The sequence below is a fragment of the Protopterus annectens genome, chromosome 7.part1 (assembly GCF_019279795.1).
Source record: "Protopterus annectens isolate FY-2018-M chromosome 7.part1, PAN1.0, whole genome shotgun sequence".
NCBI classification, from domain to species: domain Eukaryota; kingdom Metazoa; phylum Chordata; order Ceratodontiformes; family Protopteridae; genus Protopterus; species Protopterus annectens.
This window is the reverse complement of record NC_056740.1, coordinates 223,225,774-223,247,760: the sequence shown is the minus strand read 5'-3', so window position 1 is coordinate 223,247,760 and position 21,987 is coordinate 223,225,774. Positions and strand designations below refer to the sequence as shown.

The 21,987-nt window shown below is 42.8% G+C and overlaps 1 protein-coding gene across 2 annotated transcripts in view; it reads left to right on the top strand.

Moving 5' to 3' along the window:
- Nucleotides 1-21,987, top strand: part of ANKDD1A (ankyrin repeat and death domain containing 1A) — a 1,318,298-nt gene that overhangs the window by 1,142,703 nt on the left and 153,608 nt on the right. For both annotated transcript variants that reach the window (XM_044078678.1, XM_044078677.1), the window contains one exon: nt 9,606-9,704. In XM_044078678.1, the coding sequence (XP_043934613.1) occupies nt 9,606-9,704 (99 nt within the window). The remainder of the gene's footprint in view (nt 1-9,605; nt 9,705-21,987) is intronic.

The window sequence follows — 21,987 nt, the reverse complement described above, 5'->3', positions numbered from 1 at the left end:
ATTGTCCGAAAGACTCTTGGAGAACTTAGAGGAGAGGGTAGGGGATTTGATTGACTGTAAAATAGGTGACCTCAGAACAGGACTAACCAGGTCCAATTCTGGGCATCAGCTCCTGAGTTCAAATTCCATAGGCACCAAAACAGCTAACGCCAATGAAGTAGATTTCGTCACTTTCAAAATAGTTGGAGCCGGAGATACGATTTTGCTGAATTTTCCGATTGCCACAAAGAGGGAGAAGATCTTTTTGTGGACTTGTCTGATTTGGTTGAAGGTGATTTTGTTGATCCTGAAGTGCCAGGACCTTATTCAATAGCTTCCTGGAAGGGGGACTTCAATAAGCCTCTAACGATTAACTGATTTTTTTTACTGTAGTAGCACTCTAGAGTTGAATGAGTGACATATTGAGCATGATTCCTGCAGATGTACTGCTTCCAAACAATAAACACAAACAATATGGAAGTCCGTTATTGACATCTTCTGGCTGCACTTACTACACTTTTTAAAACCCGAAGGCTTAGTTTCCTTATGCTCTTTGGACATGTTCAAATCACAGTCCGCACACACATGCACACACGCACACACACACACACACACACACACACACACACACACACACACACACACACACACACACACACACACACACACACACTCTCGAGCAAAAACAATAACTACAACAACAACTATAAAATCCTACAGTATAATATATAAAATATCAAACAAACTTTTTATTTTTTTAAACTTCACGCAAGAGGGAAAGAAAGGAATTTAGGTTGCCCTCTAACTAAAACAGGCAGAGGCAGCCGTCTAACTTAAATGGGCTGACACCCCTTTTATTCAAGCAGTAGGAAAAACAATCAACAATGAATACTGAAAAGATGCCCTCTAACTAAAAATGGGCAGTGGCAGCCCTCTAACTTAAACGGGCTGACACCTTTCTATTTACTCTAACAACAGTAAAATGTAAAAATAATTAGCCAGGATAGGGGAAAAAAACAAGGCCTAACAAAAAAAAAAAGATGACAGCCAGATGCAACAATACAGTAATGAATATCCTAACTAACTACAATACCTAACGCAAACTAGTTTTGAAGTATAACAAGAACATTTTCTTTGAGAAATTAGTAAAATAACGATAATAAGAGAAATAGTTTGGTTCACTTAGCCAGAGCCAAGATGGAATCCTCCAATCTGTTTAGTGGCAAACGAGATATGGGGAGCTTCGCTAGAGAATGATGGGATAAAGATACAGCCACGAGCCGAGCCAGTCGAAGACCTCGAGCTTTAGTATACGGCCGAGTTGGAACCGAGGATCGGTTCCGAACCCAACCAGGAAGAATGAAGACAAGATAGGACAACATTACATCTGGCGTTTCATCTGCCTCAGTCTGTGTATTTCAGGTGGCTGTTAAAGATCCCATGCCATTTATTGATAAAAGACTAAGGGAAGTTTCCTAGTGCCCTGGCCAAATTTCCCCTAGTCAGTATAAATGCCACCTCAGGTCTCCCCTAAAAAGAGGACAATGATCTAGTGGGACTAATCTGGTAAAAAAGGAAATGGAGTCAATAAAATGTATATTGTTTCTTTCTGGGCAACAACACTAGAGAATACAATGTCAGTTTTTATCAACAGCAAAGTGTCGATTGTTGCTTCCTTGTATTTCACAGGGCTTATTATAGCAATGTAATTTTTATCAAGGTTAAAATTATGTATGCTGATTTTCTGCTATAATTTTTGGCTGCACATCTTTACTTACTATACTACAGTACACCTGCAGTGCAAGTTGGCATTCTGAATTATAAATCCTTGATATTTATGTTTGAAAAATATAAGGTCTGAACTCAGTTACCACAAGGTGCAGCTGTTTGCTATTGTCTTCTGCAAATCTATGCTGCCATTACCAAAGCAGTAATATATTGCTACATTTCAGTATGTAATGTTTTACCTGAGCGGCTGAGACACATATTGAAAACTCAGCGGTAGACCTATTGAAATATATCTATGGTATTAATGAGATGCGTTACTCAAGCAGACATGGTGTGAGAAAGTTCAGATTACCTTATCTGACAATATATCAGCCGTCAATTATGTCTCCCTATTGAAATGTGAGCAATCAAAATGCCAAGCCAAGAAAAAAAAAAGAGACTGAAAATACAGGAGAAGAGTGAATCTCAAAAATCGCTCTTGTCCTTAAAACTTCTTTTTGCGTGGGTAAGGGACAAGGTCTCCACACTGCCTAAGCTTATATATACCAAATCCACAATTGCAATACTTTGAAGAAAAGAGAATAATGTGAGAGTGTTCGATCTCGCCGTTTGTTCTTACACATGGGTTCGGAGCCGATCCTCGGCTCCGTGTCGGCCGCTTGCAAGCTCTGCATCGAGAAGAAGCTCGAGATCAACCTAACTCCCACAATCCCCCTCTGCCTTTACCTCAGATCTAGTTTGCCGCTGCAGCGTTCGCATCACTTTGATGAGCTCGAGCAACCTTAAGCTAAGATTTATATATTTTTTCTTGTATTTCTAAGAATTTCTTTTTGCTAAAAAGTTATTTGAGAGACTGTGTGTGTGTGTGTGTTATAGTTTCGAGGAATCCTCGGTTCCATATAAAGTTATTTAAACTTTATTAGAGTTTTCCCTCGGGGCCTAACCCCACCCTTTACTGGATTGACTACCGGATTGACCCTTTATTGGATTTGACTAATTTACCGGAATTGACATTTCTTACTGGACTTGACTTGTTTCTAACTTAAAATGTCTGAGAAAGCTAAATCTGGGTTTAAACGTTGCCAATGTGGGCAAAAGATGTCAGTGACTGACAATCATAGTTCCTGCGTCTACTGTCTTGGCCCTCTCCATCTGCAAGAAGACTGTTCAATTTGTCATTCTTTCAGTGGAAGGGTCATGACAGATAGGCGCAGGAAACTTATGGATAGGGGTCTTTACCTACTTTTCAGGAGGCTCTGGATGCTTCAGACCAGGCATCCAAATCCTCGAAGGAATCGAAGACGTCGGAGCCCAGGTCATTGGCTCCGAGCTCTTCAGTTAAGGTTCGATCACCGGTTCCACAGACTTCGGGACCGACTGTTCAACTGTTGTCAGTTTCCGAGCCCCGAGTCTTGGAACCGGTGACAGAGCTCCCTCCCGACACTGTTGAGGTCGGCTCCGTCTTCGATTCTTTCGACGCGCTTCCAGACCCTCTCCGACACCGATGTAGACCGTGGTGCAGAAGTTAATGGAGAATACGGCCTTATCCAAACTCATCTCGGTCCCCTCTCAATTGGTCCCGAGACTCGAAGGCCTTCCCTTATCTCCATCTGTTCCTCCTCCGAGACCTGTCCAGTCTTCGGAGCCGGAAGAGGCTGACTTGCTGATTGTGGTGCCCTCGGTGCCAGAACCGTCCTTCTCGGTCGGCTCCGTTCAGCTCCACTCCGCCGGATCCGGTACCGGAGTCTCGGAGCCGAAGATCCATCCTTGGTTCCGGGACCGAGAGTCGGACCGATGTTTCGGTTCCGACTCTCCCTCTCGGGGCCTCGGCTCGGATCGACTCGGCTCCGTCCTCGGGTCGATGCCTTCGTGCCTGTCTCGGGATTCTGCCCATTTCTTCGAACCGGAGATACCTCGACTCGGGACCCGGGGCCTTCGACCATGAGGAAGGTGTTGTCTACCCAGACAACCACATCAGCAGAAACAGCTTCTCCTCCCATAAAGGACCGTTATCCTCCTCTGCACCCACGGCTACATCTAAGCGTCGAGCACCTGTGTCTCAGCCACCCCTGGAGGGTGACCCCTCTTCCTCGGAGGCTTCTTCGGATGCTCCCCCCGAAGAAGTCCCTAGGAAAAGATTGTGTAAGAGGAGACACTTAGATTCTCCACAAGAATCATTGACATCGGACACTGACTTGGATGAGTCAGAAGGGTCCCCAAAGTCACCCTCAGAGGATGTCTCTTTTTCTGACATCCTGGAGATCCTAAAGCAGAGAGGTGATTGGCCATCCCTTCCCCCTTCTGAGGATGAGTCAGTCTTGCTGAAGGCATTAGGTGCTCGCCCTTCCTCCTCCTGGGTCACTCCCCCCTTCGATGAGTTGATGGAGCTGATTGCTCGAAGGGCGTGGGAGACGCCTGACACGGTGGAGCCAGTCCCTAGAAAGCCTAACAAGTATATTACTGCCCCTCAGGATAAGGCTTATCTAACAAAGGGAGTACCAGTGGACGCTATGGTGGTGGCAGCGCCACGAAAAGGAGATGTCGGAGTCTTCCTCATCTGTCCATCCCCCTAACAAAGATTCTAGGACTATGGACAGGTACGGGAAGCGCATTTTTAGTTCAGCGGCTTTTTCTATGCGATCCCTGAACTATTTGACCCACTTCACACGGCTACAGAGGGATCTAATCAAAGAGTTGGGAGATACCCTCCAGGGTACTACAGATGCTGCTGTTTCAGAGAAAGTTACAGCACATCTGAATACCCTTACATCCATTGTAAACTCGTCCATGAGGCTGATCTCATACGCAGCCGAAGGATTGAGTAGGGCAGCAGCTTCAGCGATTGCTCTTCGTAGACAATCCTGGATGCGCTTATGTTCGTTTGCGGAAGCCTTTAAGTCTTCCTTTACTAACGCCCCATTTGATGGTGCCACTCTCTTTGGCCCCAAAGTAAAGGAGACCCTTACCCGGTGTGAGCAGGAGGGAAAGACTCTGTCTGCTGTCGGAGTCCGTTTTTCCACCCCATCCAGACCGTACCCCAAAGGGCAACGTGGTGGAAAATGTGGGTTCGAAAACCCCAAGGATCTTTTCCAGGCACACAGGGTGATGCCCCCTCTAGAGGCAGAGGAGGGGGCAGAGGTGGAAGACACCGCCCTGGCGGCAGAGGGGGTCCGCAAAACCAAGGTGACAGGGATACCCCCCCTGGAAAACCTTTCCAGCACTCCTGAGAGGAGGCCCGACTGTCCTGCTCTGGAGGCAGTCGGGGTCGCTAGCTTTATACCCTCAGGCCTGGCAAAATCTTACATCAGACAACTGGGTAGAAAGCGTTGTTACCAGAGGCTACAGAATACCCTTCATATTGCCCCCGATTCCAAAGAGAAGACTCCCAGATGTGCCACCCCATCTGCGAGATCCTGCAGCTATAGAAATTTCAAAGCTGCTAGAAAAAGAGTCATCCAACCAGTCCCAGCGGACCAAAGAGGATTCGAACTTACTCAAGGTTCTTTAGTTCCAAAGAAGACAGGGACTGGAGGCCGATTCTGGACCTAAGCAACCTCAATACCTTCGTCAAGAAAGAAAAGTTCAATGGTCACGCTTCAATCGATCCTTCCATTTTACAGAAGGAGGACTGGATGTGCTCAATAGATCTGAAGGACGATACTACCACATCAAAATGGCCAGGGCGTCCAGGGATCACTTGCGCCCGGCTGGGAGCCAGCCATTTTCAGTTTGAGCCCTGCCCTTTGGTCTGACCTCAGCCCCCAGGGTCTTCACCAAATGCATGGCAGTGGTGGCGTCTCACCTGAGACGCCTGGGATTCCAGGTGTTTCCGTATCTGGACGACTGGCTCCTTTCTGCCACCACCCAGCGTCAACTCATTCAGGCCAGGGATTACACACTACAGCTTTGTGTTCATCTCGGAATTTCCGTAAATTTCGAAAAATCTTCACTACAGCCATCACGGCATATCTCATTCATAGGAGCAGAATTGGATACGCATCATTTAATTCTAAGACTTCCTCCAGAAAGGATAGCCTCACTACAAAGCCACATTTCTCTCCTTCTGTCATCCAGAAAGTCCCCAGCAAATCTGGTTCTGAAGGTTTTGGGTCTCATGGCAGCTTCTCTCATTGCGATACCATTGGGAAGACTGCACATGAGAGTTCTACAATGGCTACTGTTTGCACAATGGTCGTTCCAACAGCTACCTCTGACACACGAAATTCTGATCACAAGTACATGCAAATCTCACCTAGCCTGGTGGCTTCGAACTTGCAACCTTTCCAGCGGAAGACCATTTGTGCTACCCACGCCGACAGGTACGGTGACCACGGACGCTTCCCTGATAGGGTGGGGGGGCATCTTTCAGGGACAGACAGTCCAAGGCGAATGGACCAATTTAGAGTACAATCTGCACATCAATGTTCTAGAGTTGAGGGCAGTGTTTCTAGCGTTGCAACACTTTGCTCCCCTTCTTCCTCTAGGGACTATTGCAGTTCAGATGGACAACATGTCCGTAGTCTGGTACATAAACAAACAAGGGGGAACCAAGTCCCATCAACTATGCAGAGAGGCCATGAGAATCTGGCAATGGGCGGAGTCCACGGGTCGCTTTCTGATAGCAACGCACATCCCGGGGTCATCCAACGTCATAGCCGACAGGCTGAGCAGAGCAATCCTGTTGCCTCACGAGTGGTCCCTAAAACAGTCAGTTGCGAAGAAGATTTTTCGCAAGTGGGGCCAGCCTTCCTGCGATCTTTTTGCATCTCCAATGAACGCCAAATGCAGGAGCTACTTTGCCCTATTACCGCCTCCAGGGAAGCCCCCAGGGACGCGCTGGTTCACGATTGGCCCCCGGGTCTCCTGTATGCTTTTCCTCCCTTTCCCCTGATTGCAAAGTTTCTGCAGAAAGCCAACAACCTGCAAAGGACGATTATCCTCATTGCCCCATTCTGGCCTCGTCAAATTTGGTTTCCCTTTCTTCTGGCACACCGTATTTGGGGACCCTGGATCCTGGACCCAGAGCCAAATCTACTGACCCACTCATCAGGGGCTCCCCACCCCTCGCTCTTGTCACTCCATCTAGCAGCTTGGTTGCTCCGCTTCCCTACTTAGCCAGGTCTGATCTTCTGTCACCTGCAGTTCAGAATATACTAGTGGCTTCTCATAAAGCTTCCACTACAAAGACCTACACTAGTAAATGGAAGCGCTTTGTTTTCTGGGCACATACACAGCATTTGGATCCTGTTATAGCTCCTTTAAACAAGATTTTGGAGTTTTTAACAGAGTTGTTCCACCAAGGAGCTTCTCCTGCCACTTTAAGAGTACAATTGGCTGCCATTTCCAACTTTCATGTGGAAGAATGTGGGGCACCTATTATGGCTCACAGACTTTGTAAGGCCTTTTTAAAAGGATCTTTCCATATTAGACCACCAGTTAGAACTCCTACATCTCCGTGGAATCTGAACCTTTTGTTGTCTAAATTGATGTTGCCTCCGTTTGAACCGCTTCCTCTTGTCCATTGAAGTATTTGTCGTGGAAGACCCTCTTTTGGTGGCCATTACATCGGCTAGGCGGGTGTCAGAGCTGCAGGCTCTTTCTGTTAAACACCCTTATCTGATCTTTCACTCTGACAGGGTATCTCTTCGCACTAATCCATCCTTCCTCCCCAAAGTCTGCTCTATTAATAACATTAATCAATCCATTGAACTCCCTACCTTTTTCAAAAATCACTCCAATAAGTTGGAGTATATGTTACACAAGTTAGATGTTCATAGACAACTTAGATTTTACTTGGATAGAACAAAGGATCATAGGAAATCAGATCAACTTTTTATAGCCTTTGCGGACAGCAGGAAAGGTGTAACAGTTACTAAACGAACCCTTTCCAAATGGCTAACTGATTGCATTATGTTTGTTTATGCTACTTCAGAACAAACTTTACCTGCCAAACCCAAGGGCACCGTACAAGATCAGTATCTACATCCCTGGCTCATGCAGCTCGCTTACCATTAGACACTATTTGTGCAGCTGCCACTTGGTCTAAACCACATACATTCATTTCTCATTACAAGGTGGACAGGGTCTCTAGGGACAGGGCATCCTTTGGTTCCACTGTGCTCAAGAACGTTCTCCCATGAGTTCCTCAGGAACATGGAGCTAGGGACGCTACCCATGTGTAAGAACAAACGGCGAGATCGAACACTCTCACATTTCGAATTTATGTCCTTACCATAACGTTCCATGTGGAGTGTTCATCTCGCCTTTGTTCTTACATTCCCACCCTCCCACCCTCAGGAAGAACATACAGTTTGGTGCCTGGTCTGGGTTACTCTGCTTCTGCATTCGCAGTTGTTGTGTATATATGTATGTACATATGTATATATAGCTATAAGTGTTCTTGCAGTTATGTAGTTTTTTGCATGAGTGTGTTCTCTCTCTGACTGCTGGTTTGCTTGCAAACTAGATCTGAGGTAAAGGCAGAGGGGGATTGTGGGAGTTAGGTTGATCTCGAGCTTCTTCTCGATGCAGAGCTTACAAGCGGCCGACACGGAGCCGAGGATCGGCTCCGAACCCATGTGTAAGAACAAAGCCGAGATGAACACTCCACATGGAACGTTATGGTAAGGACATAACTTCTAATTCCGAGAAATGGCATCTTGGACTTAGTATATACAAGTCCAGTCTTTCAGCTGTTCCGTCTCTGTGTTTTGGGACTCACTCTAGTGGGTCCAAACATGTCAAATGGTTACCGGCAATTACATCATCATCTTCTTTCGGCTGTTCCCATTAGGGGTCACCACAGCAGATCATCTGTTTCCATTTCTTCCTGTCCTCTGCATCTTGCTCTGTCACACCAACCACCTGCATGTCCTCTCTCACCACATCCATATTCCTTATCTTAGGCCTTCCTCTTTTCCTGTTACCTGGTACCTTCATCCTTAGCATCTTTTTCCCAATATACTCAGCATCCCTCCTCAGCACATGTCCAAACCAACGTAATCTTGCCTCTCTGGCTTTGTCTCCAAACCTTCCAACCTGGGCTGACCCTCTAATATACTTATTCCTAATCCTGTCCACCATTGTCACACCCAGTGCAAACATCTTTATCTCTGCCACATCCAGCTCTAATTCCTGCCTTTTTGTCAATGCCACTGTCTCTAACCCATATAACATAGCTGGTCTCACTACCCTCTTGTAGACCTTCCCTTTCACTCTTACTGGTACTCGTCTGTCACAAATTACTCCTGACACTCTTCTCCACCCACTCCATCCTGCCTGTACTCTTTTCTTCACCTCTCTTCCACACTCACCATTACTCTGAACTGTTGATCCCAAGTACTTAAACTCATTCACCTTCGCCACTTCTACTCCCTGCATCCTCACCATTCCTCCATCCTTCCTCTCTTTCACACACATATATTCTGTCTTAGTCCTGTTGACCTTCATTCCTCTTCTCTCTAGAGCATATTTCCATCTCTCCAGGGACTCCTCCACCTGTTCCCTACTCTCACTACAGATCACAATGTCATCTGCAAATTATTGTCAATTACAAATGAAAAGAATTATACCAATGAATGTTAACTTCTTTCAGATAAGTGTTCTGTTAAGCTGTCACTGGTTAACATAAACTTCTAGTAGTTGTTCTGCAAAGTTTCTTTGTTTACTGCCATAACTGGACAGATGGCTCTCATAAAGTTACTTGTTATGTTTACAATAAATGTTGTTCTGATAACCAAAAATGTACATCAGTAAATTCACCTACTAAAAACAAATAAAAATGTGTTGCTGTGAACTTTAATTGGATTCACGTGTTAATACTCCATTCAAGGGTCTGCGATATTTTAAGAGTCAAAAAAAATGTTAGTAATTTGTATATATTTTTTCTTTTTCTCTAGAGGCAGCAAACTCCACTCCATATAGCTGCAGAGCATGGAAGACAAGACATAGCTGAAATGATTCTTATAGCAGGTGTTAATCTGAAGCTAACAGATAAGGTACTGCTCTCAGTAGTTTTTCAAAAAAACTTCACAGCTTAGTTACTGTAAACACAGATAATAAGTGAAAGTCTGTTTACACTACTGCATTTAAAAAAATAATGGACCTCCACTAAATACAGAAGCTCCTGAAGCGGCATTCATTTGTAGAAGAGACTGAAGGGGTTTGCATCCTATGTTGATCCTTAGTGGAATGTACCTAAATGCATTAGCAAAAATCCTAAATGTAACGCTGAAGAAAAAGTCACTTTCTAAAGAAAATAAGAATGCCACCACATATTTTTTCCACAGGAATATCTGGCTGTAATGGATAACAATAGACCTTGTATAAATGATAGTCCAAAGTAGCAGTGACATGGTTAGACAAACAGATGGAGTGGTCTGTAACCACTGAAGCATTTGCTAACCTTCCTGATTCAGTACTTTTAGACATGTTGATAGATAGACAGACCAGTACATAGGTATTTTTCCCTGCATAGACTGTTGCTGTTTTTATTACAACAGACTGGTAAATGATAGACAAATAAACAGCATGGCAGGTAGACAGAATAGACAGAATAGACAGTAAGACAGATAGGCTGATAGGTGGATGGCTCTTCTACAAGTGGCCAAGGTGAAATTAACTGCAAAAAGGGAACTCCTGCACGGTAGGCAAATGCACAGCTCAAAACAGTAACTATTGAAGCCAAAACAAAAAGAGCCAGCATACAGAGACCTGAAACACATTTATTGGTAATAAACCATAAAAAACAACAAAAGAATCAGACCGGTTTCGGCCAGATCAAATCACAGCCTTCATCAGTGTGATTCACACTGATGAAGGCTGTGATTTGATCTGGCCGAAACCGGTCTGATTCTTTTGTTGTTTTTTATGGTTTATTACCAATAAATGTGTTTCAGGCCACTGTATGCTGGCTCTTTTTGTTTTGGCTTCAAGGTGAAATTACCCAAGTGTCAGTTGCTTAAAGAAAAATGCATGGAGGAACATAACACTGATAACAGTTTTCCATAGGAAATTATTGCTGGTATGATTTCTAAGAGTGTGCCAAAATTATTCCTTTATTTTGGGAGATTTCCCTCTTCCTCAAATTGGTATGATTATGAAGGTGGTATGTATATGTTTGGGGAGGGTGATGGGCCTGACCTCCACATGTGTGGTGGGGGGAGTGTAAGGGGCTTGCTCCCATGCAAAGATCACTTAAAAATTAAAATTTTCACCCTTCTGTGTTTTGGGCATTATTTTTTAAGTATTTTTGATCATCAGAGTTGTTCATTTCAGCAATTTGTAGTAGTACCGAGGTGAATATAAATAGATTGTTAATTTCAGTGATAGGTGGGGCTTCCACAACCATTAAGAATCCTGCACCTACTTTTTTAAGATGGAGGGTGGACATGTTATGGATGCTAAACTCCTTGCAAACAGAATAACAAAAAAGCAAGCCTCCAATTCATTCTCCAGAGCTGTCAGGGTGATGCAGCAACTGTCAAACTGTACTGCCAATGTAATATTCTGACACCCATGAAGATAAACTAACAGTGTCCAGTGTTCTGCTTTTTTGCTGAATATTTTATTATAAAAAAGAAAAAAATACATGCATGATGTATTGTAGGTATGCTAAGCTTGGTATTCACATGCACTATTTTCAGAAACAGTCTAAGCAGTCAATTGTTTTAAGCAAGCATATAGTTTTAAGCTTATTTTAGTAGTGGTTTCCACTAAGCAGATCCAATTGTTTACCATTTTAGACCCATATATCTATCATTTCTCATTCCTTGCCCTGGATGTAGCTTATCCAGGGCTATTGTTAAATCTCAGTAGGACACTGATAACAACAGTAACCAATTTGCAGCAGCTCACCTGTATATGTAATGCCCTATTCCCTGATGGGAACTGTCCTATTATGACAGATACTATTAATAATATTTAATACAGTAACACCATGCTGGGAGGGAAAGAAAGCTAACTTTGTATTCTTTGCCGTTAGATAACATTTGGGGACTATTCAAAACTGGACAACCTTATACCAGATGTATTCAACCTGTTAGAGATTTTCTCTGAAAAGTAATAAGATACAACTCCAGCCTGTGTGTTACTACAGGTGGAATGTATGCATGCACAATCCATTACCTCTCGACTTAAACAGTACTTTTATAAATGTAGGTATGGTAGTAGTTAGATCAAAGGGAGCTATACAACAGAAGACTGTATATATTTCCCTTTTTCCATTGCTACATATAAACATATTTTTACATAGAATGCCAAGACGTTCATGTTGCAAACTGCTAACATGTAGATTGTTATTTTGCATTAAAAAAAATATTATAAGCCAGTAGTAATATACAGTGAGATATGGGCTATTTCCAGATAACAGCATACACCACTGTGTTCTGATTTCTGGCACACTATTCTCAAGACATTGTATACTTACCTGTATACTGCAGTACCTATAAATTGGATCTTAGAATAAAACTGTAAGGCCTTATGATGCATACTGAGTAGCACAGTAGTAATGAAAAAAATATTTTTTTGTAGAAATAGTCCTGTTTATTAATTGCTTAGAAATTAAATAAATTTAAATACCTGTAAAATAAATGCAGATCTGTTGTTATATAACTATTGTTCATAGGTTCATAAGTATATTCTAGGCTAAAGACCACCAGGACCTTTATAAGCCTAGCAGCACAACCTAATCCAGTTGCATCTCCTTGTGATATATGCTTCTAAATTGGAAGATTATGTTAGTTAGTGGGTTTCTAAAAAGTTATGTGGAGGGATTTGCTAGTTAGAGAATGCTTTCTTTTGTCTTCTGTCTATAGGAGACATGGGGGCCAGCCCAGGACTATCCAATAGTCAAGGCTACTTTTGAATAGGATTAGGGATGGACTGTGCTTCACATGGATTGGGCGCTTATTCCAGAGCATGAGGATCCTTTGAGACAGATATCTGTCTCACCCGCATGTTCTGTTTATGTCACAAGCAAAGTTTAAATCCGTGGATCTAGTGTTTCTGGTGCTGTTCATTTTGCAGATGTTGAAAATCTCCATCGAGGCTGGATCTAAGGGATACCTTATATACTAAGCAAAGATTGCCTCTAAGCAACCTGTAGAAGACAGAGTACAAAGGCAGGGCTCTACATCTGCATATGACAGTGTGTTATACCCTGGGTTATCTTGGTGAGGAACCTCTGTGGGTGTTCAGCTGTTGCATATGCCTAGTCTGGTACATTACTAAGGGAGCATTGTACTCATTGATAGGTCTAATAATGGTCCAGTGGAGTGGTACTGTAACTTTTTTTTATTTGGATGCCATGCACATGCTTAAACGTTGGGCAAAGCAGAATGATTTTCTTACCACTTTGGCTACATGTTGATCAAAGGGCATATTGCTGTCTACATATGTTCCCAGGTTTTTAACTACCAGTTCAGCTGTTAGGCGTGCCTTTTGCCTGGGTTAATGTTTTCCCAAAAGACACTGTAATACACTTCTTTGCACTGAGACTTAATCCTTGGCTTTGAGACTAGTCATTTGTCTGTGTTAGGCCTTCTTGTAAGGTTTCTGGGGTCGGTTGATGGTCCACCCTTGTGAATGAGGTAACAGTTGCCATACTCCATTTTCTTATTACAGAACCTGTTTTGAGACACTGTAGTTAAAAAGTGACTCAAGTGATCCTGATAGGTCATACTTTAGGCTGTTTAGGAAACAGCCCGGGATATTGTCGGGCCCCTTTAAGGCTGTGTTTTTGGCCTTGGTGAGCACTGCCATAACCTACTCCCTGCTAATAGTTGGGGTATGCTAGTAGGGATTTTCTTAGGGGGGTAGCCAGGGGGAAGTGGGGGTGAAATTTGAACTCAAGTTTGTCAGCTAGAAGGTTTGCTATGTCACTTTGCTCACTGAAGGTGGTACCATTTACTAACAGTTCATCACTTTGCTGCATATCATCTTTGAGGTTTCAAACATAGGTCTAGAAGGCCTTGTGGTTGTCTTTAGCATGAGAAGCTGTCTTGACCTTGTAATGGGCCTTGTTGAATTGAATTAGTGCTCTTAGTTTTCTGCTTGGTGTAATTAATAAGCTGTTGTCATTATGGCAGTTGTTTTTTCTGATTTTGTCCATGACTTTTTTCCTTTTGTTATATACCCTGTTAAGATTAGGACTCCACCAGTGTGGTTTATCTTTTGGGTTTGTTTTGGGATTACGTCTGGTAGGTACAGCAGGCTCTATGTGGCCATTTACATGTTTGTACAGTCTTTCTGTGAATAATTCTGCATAGACTGTTGCAAACTCGAGCTTAGGCAGGGCATTGCATTTTGACAAACTGTTTCTTAATAGGATGTAGTTTGCTTTAGAATAGTTCCTAACTGTAACAGGTATTGCTGGGTTTTCCAAGCTGATTATTTTCCCAAAGGAGACAGCTTTGTCATCTCACCTTAACAGTGCGGATGTGACACAAGGCGGAGGGAGGGGTGCAGTAATGTTCCAGATTGGTGAGGACTAGGTTTAGTATGTTTGAACCTCTGGTTGGAGTGCACACTAATATCAAGGGTATTTGTGTTAATAAAAATGTTGTGCCTGTAAGTTGGAGGCAGTATATGTTTCCCAATCTATAGAGGGGTAATTAAAGTCTCCCATGAATAGCGTGTTTGATGGATGGAGAGTGCCTAAATTGGTCTAGATAAGAGTTGTGGAATTCTACTGACATAGATGGTGATTGATAGCTTGCTAAGGTGTATAGTAAGGGACTCTATATAGGACGAACTGCAAGTGGATGAACTCCAGAGTATCATCCTGCTTAATCAACCTTGAGGTATATCTGTTGCTAATCTGGAGCAAGACAATTCCCACCTTTAGTCCCTATCCATGTGGCTTATGGTCTAAATGTGTGGAGGACGCTGTAGCTTTGCATTGCCAGGGTACTTCCTGCAGCTTTAAACTATGTCTCATTAATGGCACAGATGTCTGTATTCTCCAGAGTGAGGAGAGCTTTTAGGGTATGGAGTTTCTTGTTAAGGCTTCTAGCACTGAGGAGTAGCACCATTAGGTTCCTCTGGGTTTTATTTGCTATGTCTGTAGGTTTGCCACGATGGCATTGCCTAAAAAGGATCTAAGGGAGTGGATAAAGTTTTAGTCAAAGTCTGGAACCCGGAGGGGGGGGGGTGCAAGTGCAGGCCGTCTTTGGCAAAGCAGTGTGGTCTGTTGACCATGTCCTCCCAGGCTGACAGATATTGAATCCTCCTGGACTAGCACCAGAAATTAAGCCAGTTGTTAAAGTCAGACATATTTTGTTCATACTGTGGCATCATTCTTGGGGAAGGTATAATGCTGCTCAGTGCAAGGCACACATCTGTCTGAGACATATTCAGAGAGATCCATAATGTCTCTTCATATAGTCCAGAGAGGAACATCTCAGGTCATTTATGCCCACATGGACTGTGGCAGAATCATACTGGCACCTGTAGTGCAAAGACTTGAGTGCTTGTGTAACTTGGTAGATAAGCACCTGACCATAATCTTCTCCTTCTCTAGTCTGGTGAGTGCGGCATGTGTGTGTCAAACAATGGAGTCCACTATGACAAGAGTCCTAGCTAAATTCTTTGCTTGCCTTATCAGGTTTGTTTTTAGGGGTCCATTGAGTGAAATCTTATCTGTGGTTTTTGGTGTGTGCTTTACAGATTGCTAAAGAATGCCATTGTTGTTCACAGGCTTAGGAGGTCTTTGAGGTTCGGAGAGATTGCTTTTTAGTGCTGCAGCATAAAATGGTAGATGTAGCTTGTATGTTCTTCTTGACAACCTTGTTTGAAAGTGAGATTTTTGCCTCCAAGAAAGTTGTGTGTACACATCTCTCGCATACTCTGTTGGGTTCATTAAGGATTACTAGGTTATTTGTGTACATGAGACAACTGCTACATTTTTCCAGAATGCTCATATCTACCAATCTGGCTATGGAGACATCTGGAAATTGCAGATCCATGTTGTCTAGACCTAAACTAGGGTGTGCTGAGGACTAGGTTTTACAAAGGTCTCCTGGAGTGGTCTCTAGGGTTAGGAACTAGAGTTGAATAGTGATATGGTATTAGATAGTGTTAGGATATGGTATTAGTGCTATCTGCCATGCAAGCTAGCTGCTCTGAGCTTAACACTATGCAGTACTTCAGTAAATTACAGGTTACAGTCCAAGTCCTAGTTTTATAGATAAACTTGACTATCCAGGCGCTTGCGTGTGTACAGAGCACTGGCACCTGCTCTGCGCAAATGCACCTAATTTATAAAAGCAGACATTTAAGTGAAATTTAACTCCTAAGCCCTCTAGCCAATAAAGCGAATATACTTTTAGCCCCTCTGGAGTGCTTTTCATCTTAGAAAGACAAGGCAAACACCTTCTGCCACAAGATGTATAACCTTAGTCCTCTTAATTTGAAAGCAGAGCAAAAAAGGACCCTCAAGTGCAATGCAAGAACAAACAACTTACTCCCTAGCTAAACCACCCCTCTAAAAGGTGATTACAAGACTAAACAGTGCAAGTACCAAGCAATAAAAGAAAAAGGTAAAATACAAGCAGCAATCAAAATAGTTGAATGACTAAATGGACTTATTCACCCAAACAACTGCGTAGAATTTAATTTTCATTGTGTTTGTAAAGAGACTGACTATCAGAGGTATAAGATCTGCAATTGTAAATCATGTAACTTGACAAACCAAACTGGGAACTATAAAGGAAATATAATAAATCTTAAGTTTCATTGTAATAGCCTTAAAATGTTTTTGCAAGGGTTCTTCAAACCCCCATACACCTTCCACACCCCTAAACACCTGCATGTATTAACTCCAAGATGACTTTACCTCAGACTTCTGTATTTGCTTTTTACACAGGCACACACACACACTTTTTACACAGGCACACACACACACACACACACACACACACACACACACACACACACACGTATGTATATATAAAAATGTAGACACTTCAAAATGCAGGCAATCACCAAGACACAGGTAGTCCATAATATAGCCATATCAAAATACAGACAAAAAACAACTAAACCCACATTAAAATAGGCACCAAAAACAGGCAAACACTCTGCTTCTGTGATCAAGTTACACAAAAAAATACACTAAAATGAAACAAAAAAATACCTTAACTGAAGTCAGTGCCATAAGAACTGGTTTGTCTGAATAGTGGTAGTGTTATAGAAAGTTTTTTTTCAGGCAAAGTGCAGGATTAGGATTTGCACACTTTAGTAAGGTGGTTTCACACTCCTACATCACCTTAGTAATGCATGCTAACCTTAACCATGCCCCTGTATCCTGCCTTAGAAATCCCCTTTCCATAACACTAACAAAACACAAGACATGTTCCGACACAGACACATGCACCAACAAATATGCACAACACTAAAAAACTTCCCCTTACCTAACTTGTATTCTAACCCTAACCTATATATCTATATGGGATCCGTACGGATCACCGAACGGCAACATAACCGAAACAGATTCAGCTGGGCATACTTGCACGAAAGTGCTTTTCACCGAAAGGCACTTTCGCATAAGTATGCCTGTTGTGGAGATCGCACTACAGTGGGGATAAGGAAAAATTCCCTTTTCCCCACTGTAGTGCAACCTCGGAGTGAGAATATTTAGGTAGAGAGGTGTGGGTGGTGCAGGGGGGCTTGCCCCCCTGCCAAAACGTAAAAGTAATGTTTTTATTTTTTTTTTAAACACACTTTAACGAAAGCACTTTTTCAGTGAAAGCGCTTTCGTTAAAGTGTGTTCAGTGATTGTGGATTCGGATAGTCCTAGAGCCATACATATATATATATATATATATATATATATATATTTTTATATATATATATATATATATATATATATATATATATATATATATATATATATTTATATGTACTATATATATATATATATATATATATATATATATATATATATATAAACACACACACATACACACACAGTGGATATAAAAAGTGGGCACCAGGTTTTTGTGATATAAAAAAATGAAACCGCAATAAATCCTTTCAAAACTTTTCCCACCTTTAATGTGGCCTATAGCCTGTACAATTATATTGAAAAACAAATCTGTTAGGGGAAAAAATATAAAAAATATAAAACCTACAATAAGCTGGTTGCATAAGTGTACTCACCCTTAAACTAACATTTTGTTGAAGCACCTTTTCATTTAATTACAGCATTCTTTTTTTTCTGAGTCAGTGATCTGTAGAGAGATCAGATTGCTTAGTGGTTAAGGTCTTTGCCTCCCATGCACAAGGTACAAGGTTTGAGCCTGACCTCCGATCAATTCTGGTTTAGAGTTTGCATGTTCTCCCTGAGTCTCCATGGGGTTTCTCCCATGTCCTAAAAACATGCTGAGTGTTTCCATCTCAAAGTCACCAATGAATGGAGCTTTGGGCAGCAGCACAGACTCTACATGGTGCCCTATTGGGGGAAGACTTGTACAGACCTACCGCTTTGGGCAACTACTTTGGTGCACAGTATCCTCAAGATAGGAGAACATGGATCACAGACTGCACGCCGTGGCAGGGATAGCCACTTGACAGTGTAAAATATGGCTCTAGGTGATTCAGTCATGTTGACTAATGTCGCCAAAAATGGGCTTGGGTTGTTACTGGTGATAAGTGGGTTGAGGACCCGGCCTACTGTGACCCATGCCAGGAACCCTTGCTAACGGTGTTAGGGGTATATGTTCCCCTATTGGCCAGTGTGTGCCCGCTGTAAAGCCCAGCAGCCCTGGGTCAGTAACCTAATGGCTGGCCGGTGTCTAGTTGCCCAGCCTGGGTTACCTGGGATAGCTCTGTTGAGTGAAAGCTGAACGTAAAACCAACCAACCTGCCAAACATGAACCGAGAATTGCTACGCTTAATGTAGGTTCACTTACAGGATGCATCTTGGAAGTGGATGACATGATGATACGGAGGAGGCTGGACATCCTATGTATCCAAGAGATGAGATGGAAGGCAGTGCAGCAAAGCCACTTGGCTTGGGATCCAAAGTCTACTATTCAGGTCGTGGGCAGGCTAGAAATGGTGTAGGAATTGTGGAGAGAGAGAGAGAGAGAGACGCTTCAGAAGGCGGTAAGGGATATTATCAGAATTAATGACAGACTCATGGCAGTTAGACTCCAGTGTAATGGTAGGGCAGTATTCATAATCTCAGCCTGTGCCCCACAGCAGGGTTGTGAGGAAAAGAGTGCATTCAGACAGCAGTTGCAGGGCCTACTAGGTAGAGCAGGGCAACATGAATTGGTGTTGATAATGGGTGACTTGAATGCTCATACCGGGACAGACAGAATAGGATATGAAGACTGCCTGGGTCCACATGGGTGGGGCAACAGGAATAAAGAAGGAGAAGCCATTCTAGACTTCTGTCTGGCAAATGGCTTGATAGTAGGCAACACATTTTTAAGAGAGACAGTCACAGTATCACATACAAGAGTAGTAAATATGCAACTCAAGTAGACATCCTCCTAGTAAGGAAAAGGCACTGGGATAGAATCCATGATTGCAAAGTCATCCCCAGTGAAACAGTCAGCTCACAGCATAAACCACTAGTTGCCACAATCAGCTGCAAGCAGTGGTCAGAGAAGGCTCTAAAGTCAACAGAGACCAGGCTGAAGACCTGGAAGTTGACTGGCGAGAAAGTACAACAGTTCAAGGAATTACTCAGGGCTCTAGCACCCCAAGAAGAGGAGGAAGTAGGTGGAGTTGAAGAAGAATGGCACTGCCTAAAAACAACATATGTTAGGACTACAGAAAAGATATGTGACCAAGCCAGGCATGGAAATAAGGTACATAAGGAAAGCTGGTGGTGGAATGCAGAAGTCCAGGAAGTCATCAAAAGAAAGGAGCGCAGGAAGAAGTGGGAGATGGAAAAGACTAACCAGGCTATGAAGGACTATTGATTGTCTAACAAAGAAGCTAAGCAAGAAGTTGCAATAGCAAAGAATAGGGCATTGGAGGCACTGTACTAACATCTGGAAAGTGACTCAGTATGGGGCACAAAGAAACTATATCAGGTTGCAAGGTAAAGACAGAAACATAAAGAAGATAGTCAGACATCATTCATAAGGGATGCCAGCAACAACCTGCTCACCAGTCCAGAGGACATCAAAGGCAGATGGAAGGAGTATTTCCAGCAGCTTCTGAATGAAGAAAACCCCACAGAAGCTGTACTGTCCCCAGAAATAGCCTACAATGAGAGAAGAAGAGCAGCCCACACTAGAAGTAAGAACAGCACTAAGGAAGATGAAGTCAGGGGAAAGCAGCAGGCTCAGATGAGGTCACAATAGATATGATAAAGATGCTGGGTGAGATAGTGGGGAAATGGCTCCTGAGGGTACTAATAGCAGTGTGGAGAGAAAGGCATTTCCCAGATGACTGGAGAATAAGCATACTCATGCCAGTGTACAAGAACAAAGCGGACATCAGCAGCTGTGGGCAGTACAGAGGCATCAATCTCCTATCACACTGCATGAAAGCTGGAGAGGGTGATTGATAAACGGATACGCAGAGTAGTAGAATGTAAGCTATGAGATTACCAGTTTGGATTCAGATCAGGATGCAGCACAACTGACCTGATGTTTGCATTGAGACAGATACTTGAGTAAAGGGTAGTGATGAGGATAGAGTCCAACTGGGTATTCCTAGACTTGGAGAAAGGATATGACAAGGTCCCAAGAAAGCTGATCTGGGCAGTGCCACAGTGGTTTGAAGTCCTAGAAACATTGGTAGAATTATTGCAGGCTATGTACAAGGACCCAATGACTCAAGTACGAACAGTGTTTAGCCTCATAGAAGGGTATGCAGTGGAAGTGAGTGTACATCAGGGTTCAGGTCTGAGGTCACTGCTGTTCATACTGGTGATGGACTACATTAGCAAACAGGTTGGAGGTGATGGATCAACAAAGCTGCTGTATGCAGACAATGTGGCAGTACAGCCAGACTCTGAGCTAGAACCTCAGCAAGGGATAGGAGAATGGAATGCAAATCTGAAGGCACATGGGATGAAACTAAGCACATATAAGAAGATGGTAATGGCAGCAAATTGGGGAAATCAGAAGAAGCTGAGAACAGATTGATGGGAAGATGGTGGAACAGGTAAAAAGCTTCAAGTATCTGGGAGGGGTAGTTGAGGAGAAGGGTAGTCTGAATGAAGAGGTCAAAGCTAGAATCAGAGGGGCTGCAGCCAAATGGCATATAGAGTATCAGGTGTAGTCTATGGCAGAAGAATGCCAAAGAAGCTGAAAAGTAAGGTGTACAAGACAGTGGTGCGACCAGTACTACTATATGGTACAGAAACCTGGGCAGTAAAGGCAGAACAGTTGAAGAAGCTAGAGGTGATGGAAATGAAGTGCCTGAGAAAGGTGGTAGGGACGAAGAAATGAGGACATAAGAGCAGAAGCCAATGTAGCTCCAATTGCAGAAAAGACCAAAGAAAACAGATTACTGTGCTTTGGGCACATGTGTAGAAAAGCAGAAGACAATCTGGTGAGGAAGATGTGGGACAGACAGGAAGAAGGTAAGAGGAAGTGAGGATGTCCAGCAAAGAGGTGGATGGATTGTGTGAAAGATCTGCGACAGTCAGGCATAAGTGTTGAAAAAGGTAGGTGTGTGGCACTGAATCGAGAGAGTTGGCGACAGTTAACAAGATATCCCGACCCCATGTTGAAAAATGGGAAAAAGGGGGCTGATGATGAGTCAATGTCGGTTTAATATATTTTTTATGTTTTTATGCTCTGTCTTTTGTGTTCCAGTTTCCTGAAATGGACATGAATTAGAATGTGTATGTGTATAATAGTATAATATATATATATTTATATATATATATATATATATATATATATATATATATATATATATAGGTTAACTATCAATTTCAGGAATCACAGTTCTGCGAGTAATTGCTTAGTTGAAAATAAATGTCAAAAATAAAAACATTATTTAATCAAAATGACAACAGTGGTACTGTCAATAATTCGCACTTCAATATTTTCAACATTACCGAAGCCTCCTACATATTATATATACAAACTCCGAGATTGCACTACAGTGAGTAAAAGGGTAAATTTCCCAATCCCAACTGTAGTGCAAACTCCAGTCAGAACGTCGGCCTCATATGAGCGAATGCACACTAGCATTTGCTAAGTTGGATTTAAAGATTTACAGATCAGCTTTACAGAAACTTGCAACCATAACTTTGACCATCCAAGTTTCACACAACTGCTGTTCCAAATTTTGATAGTGTGTGTG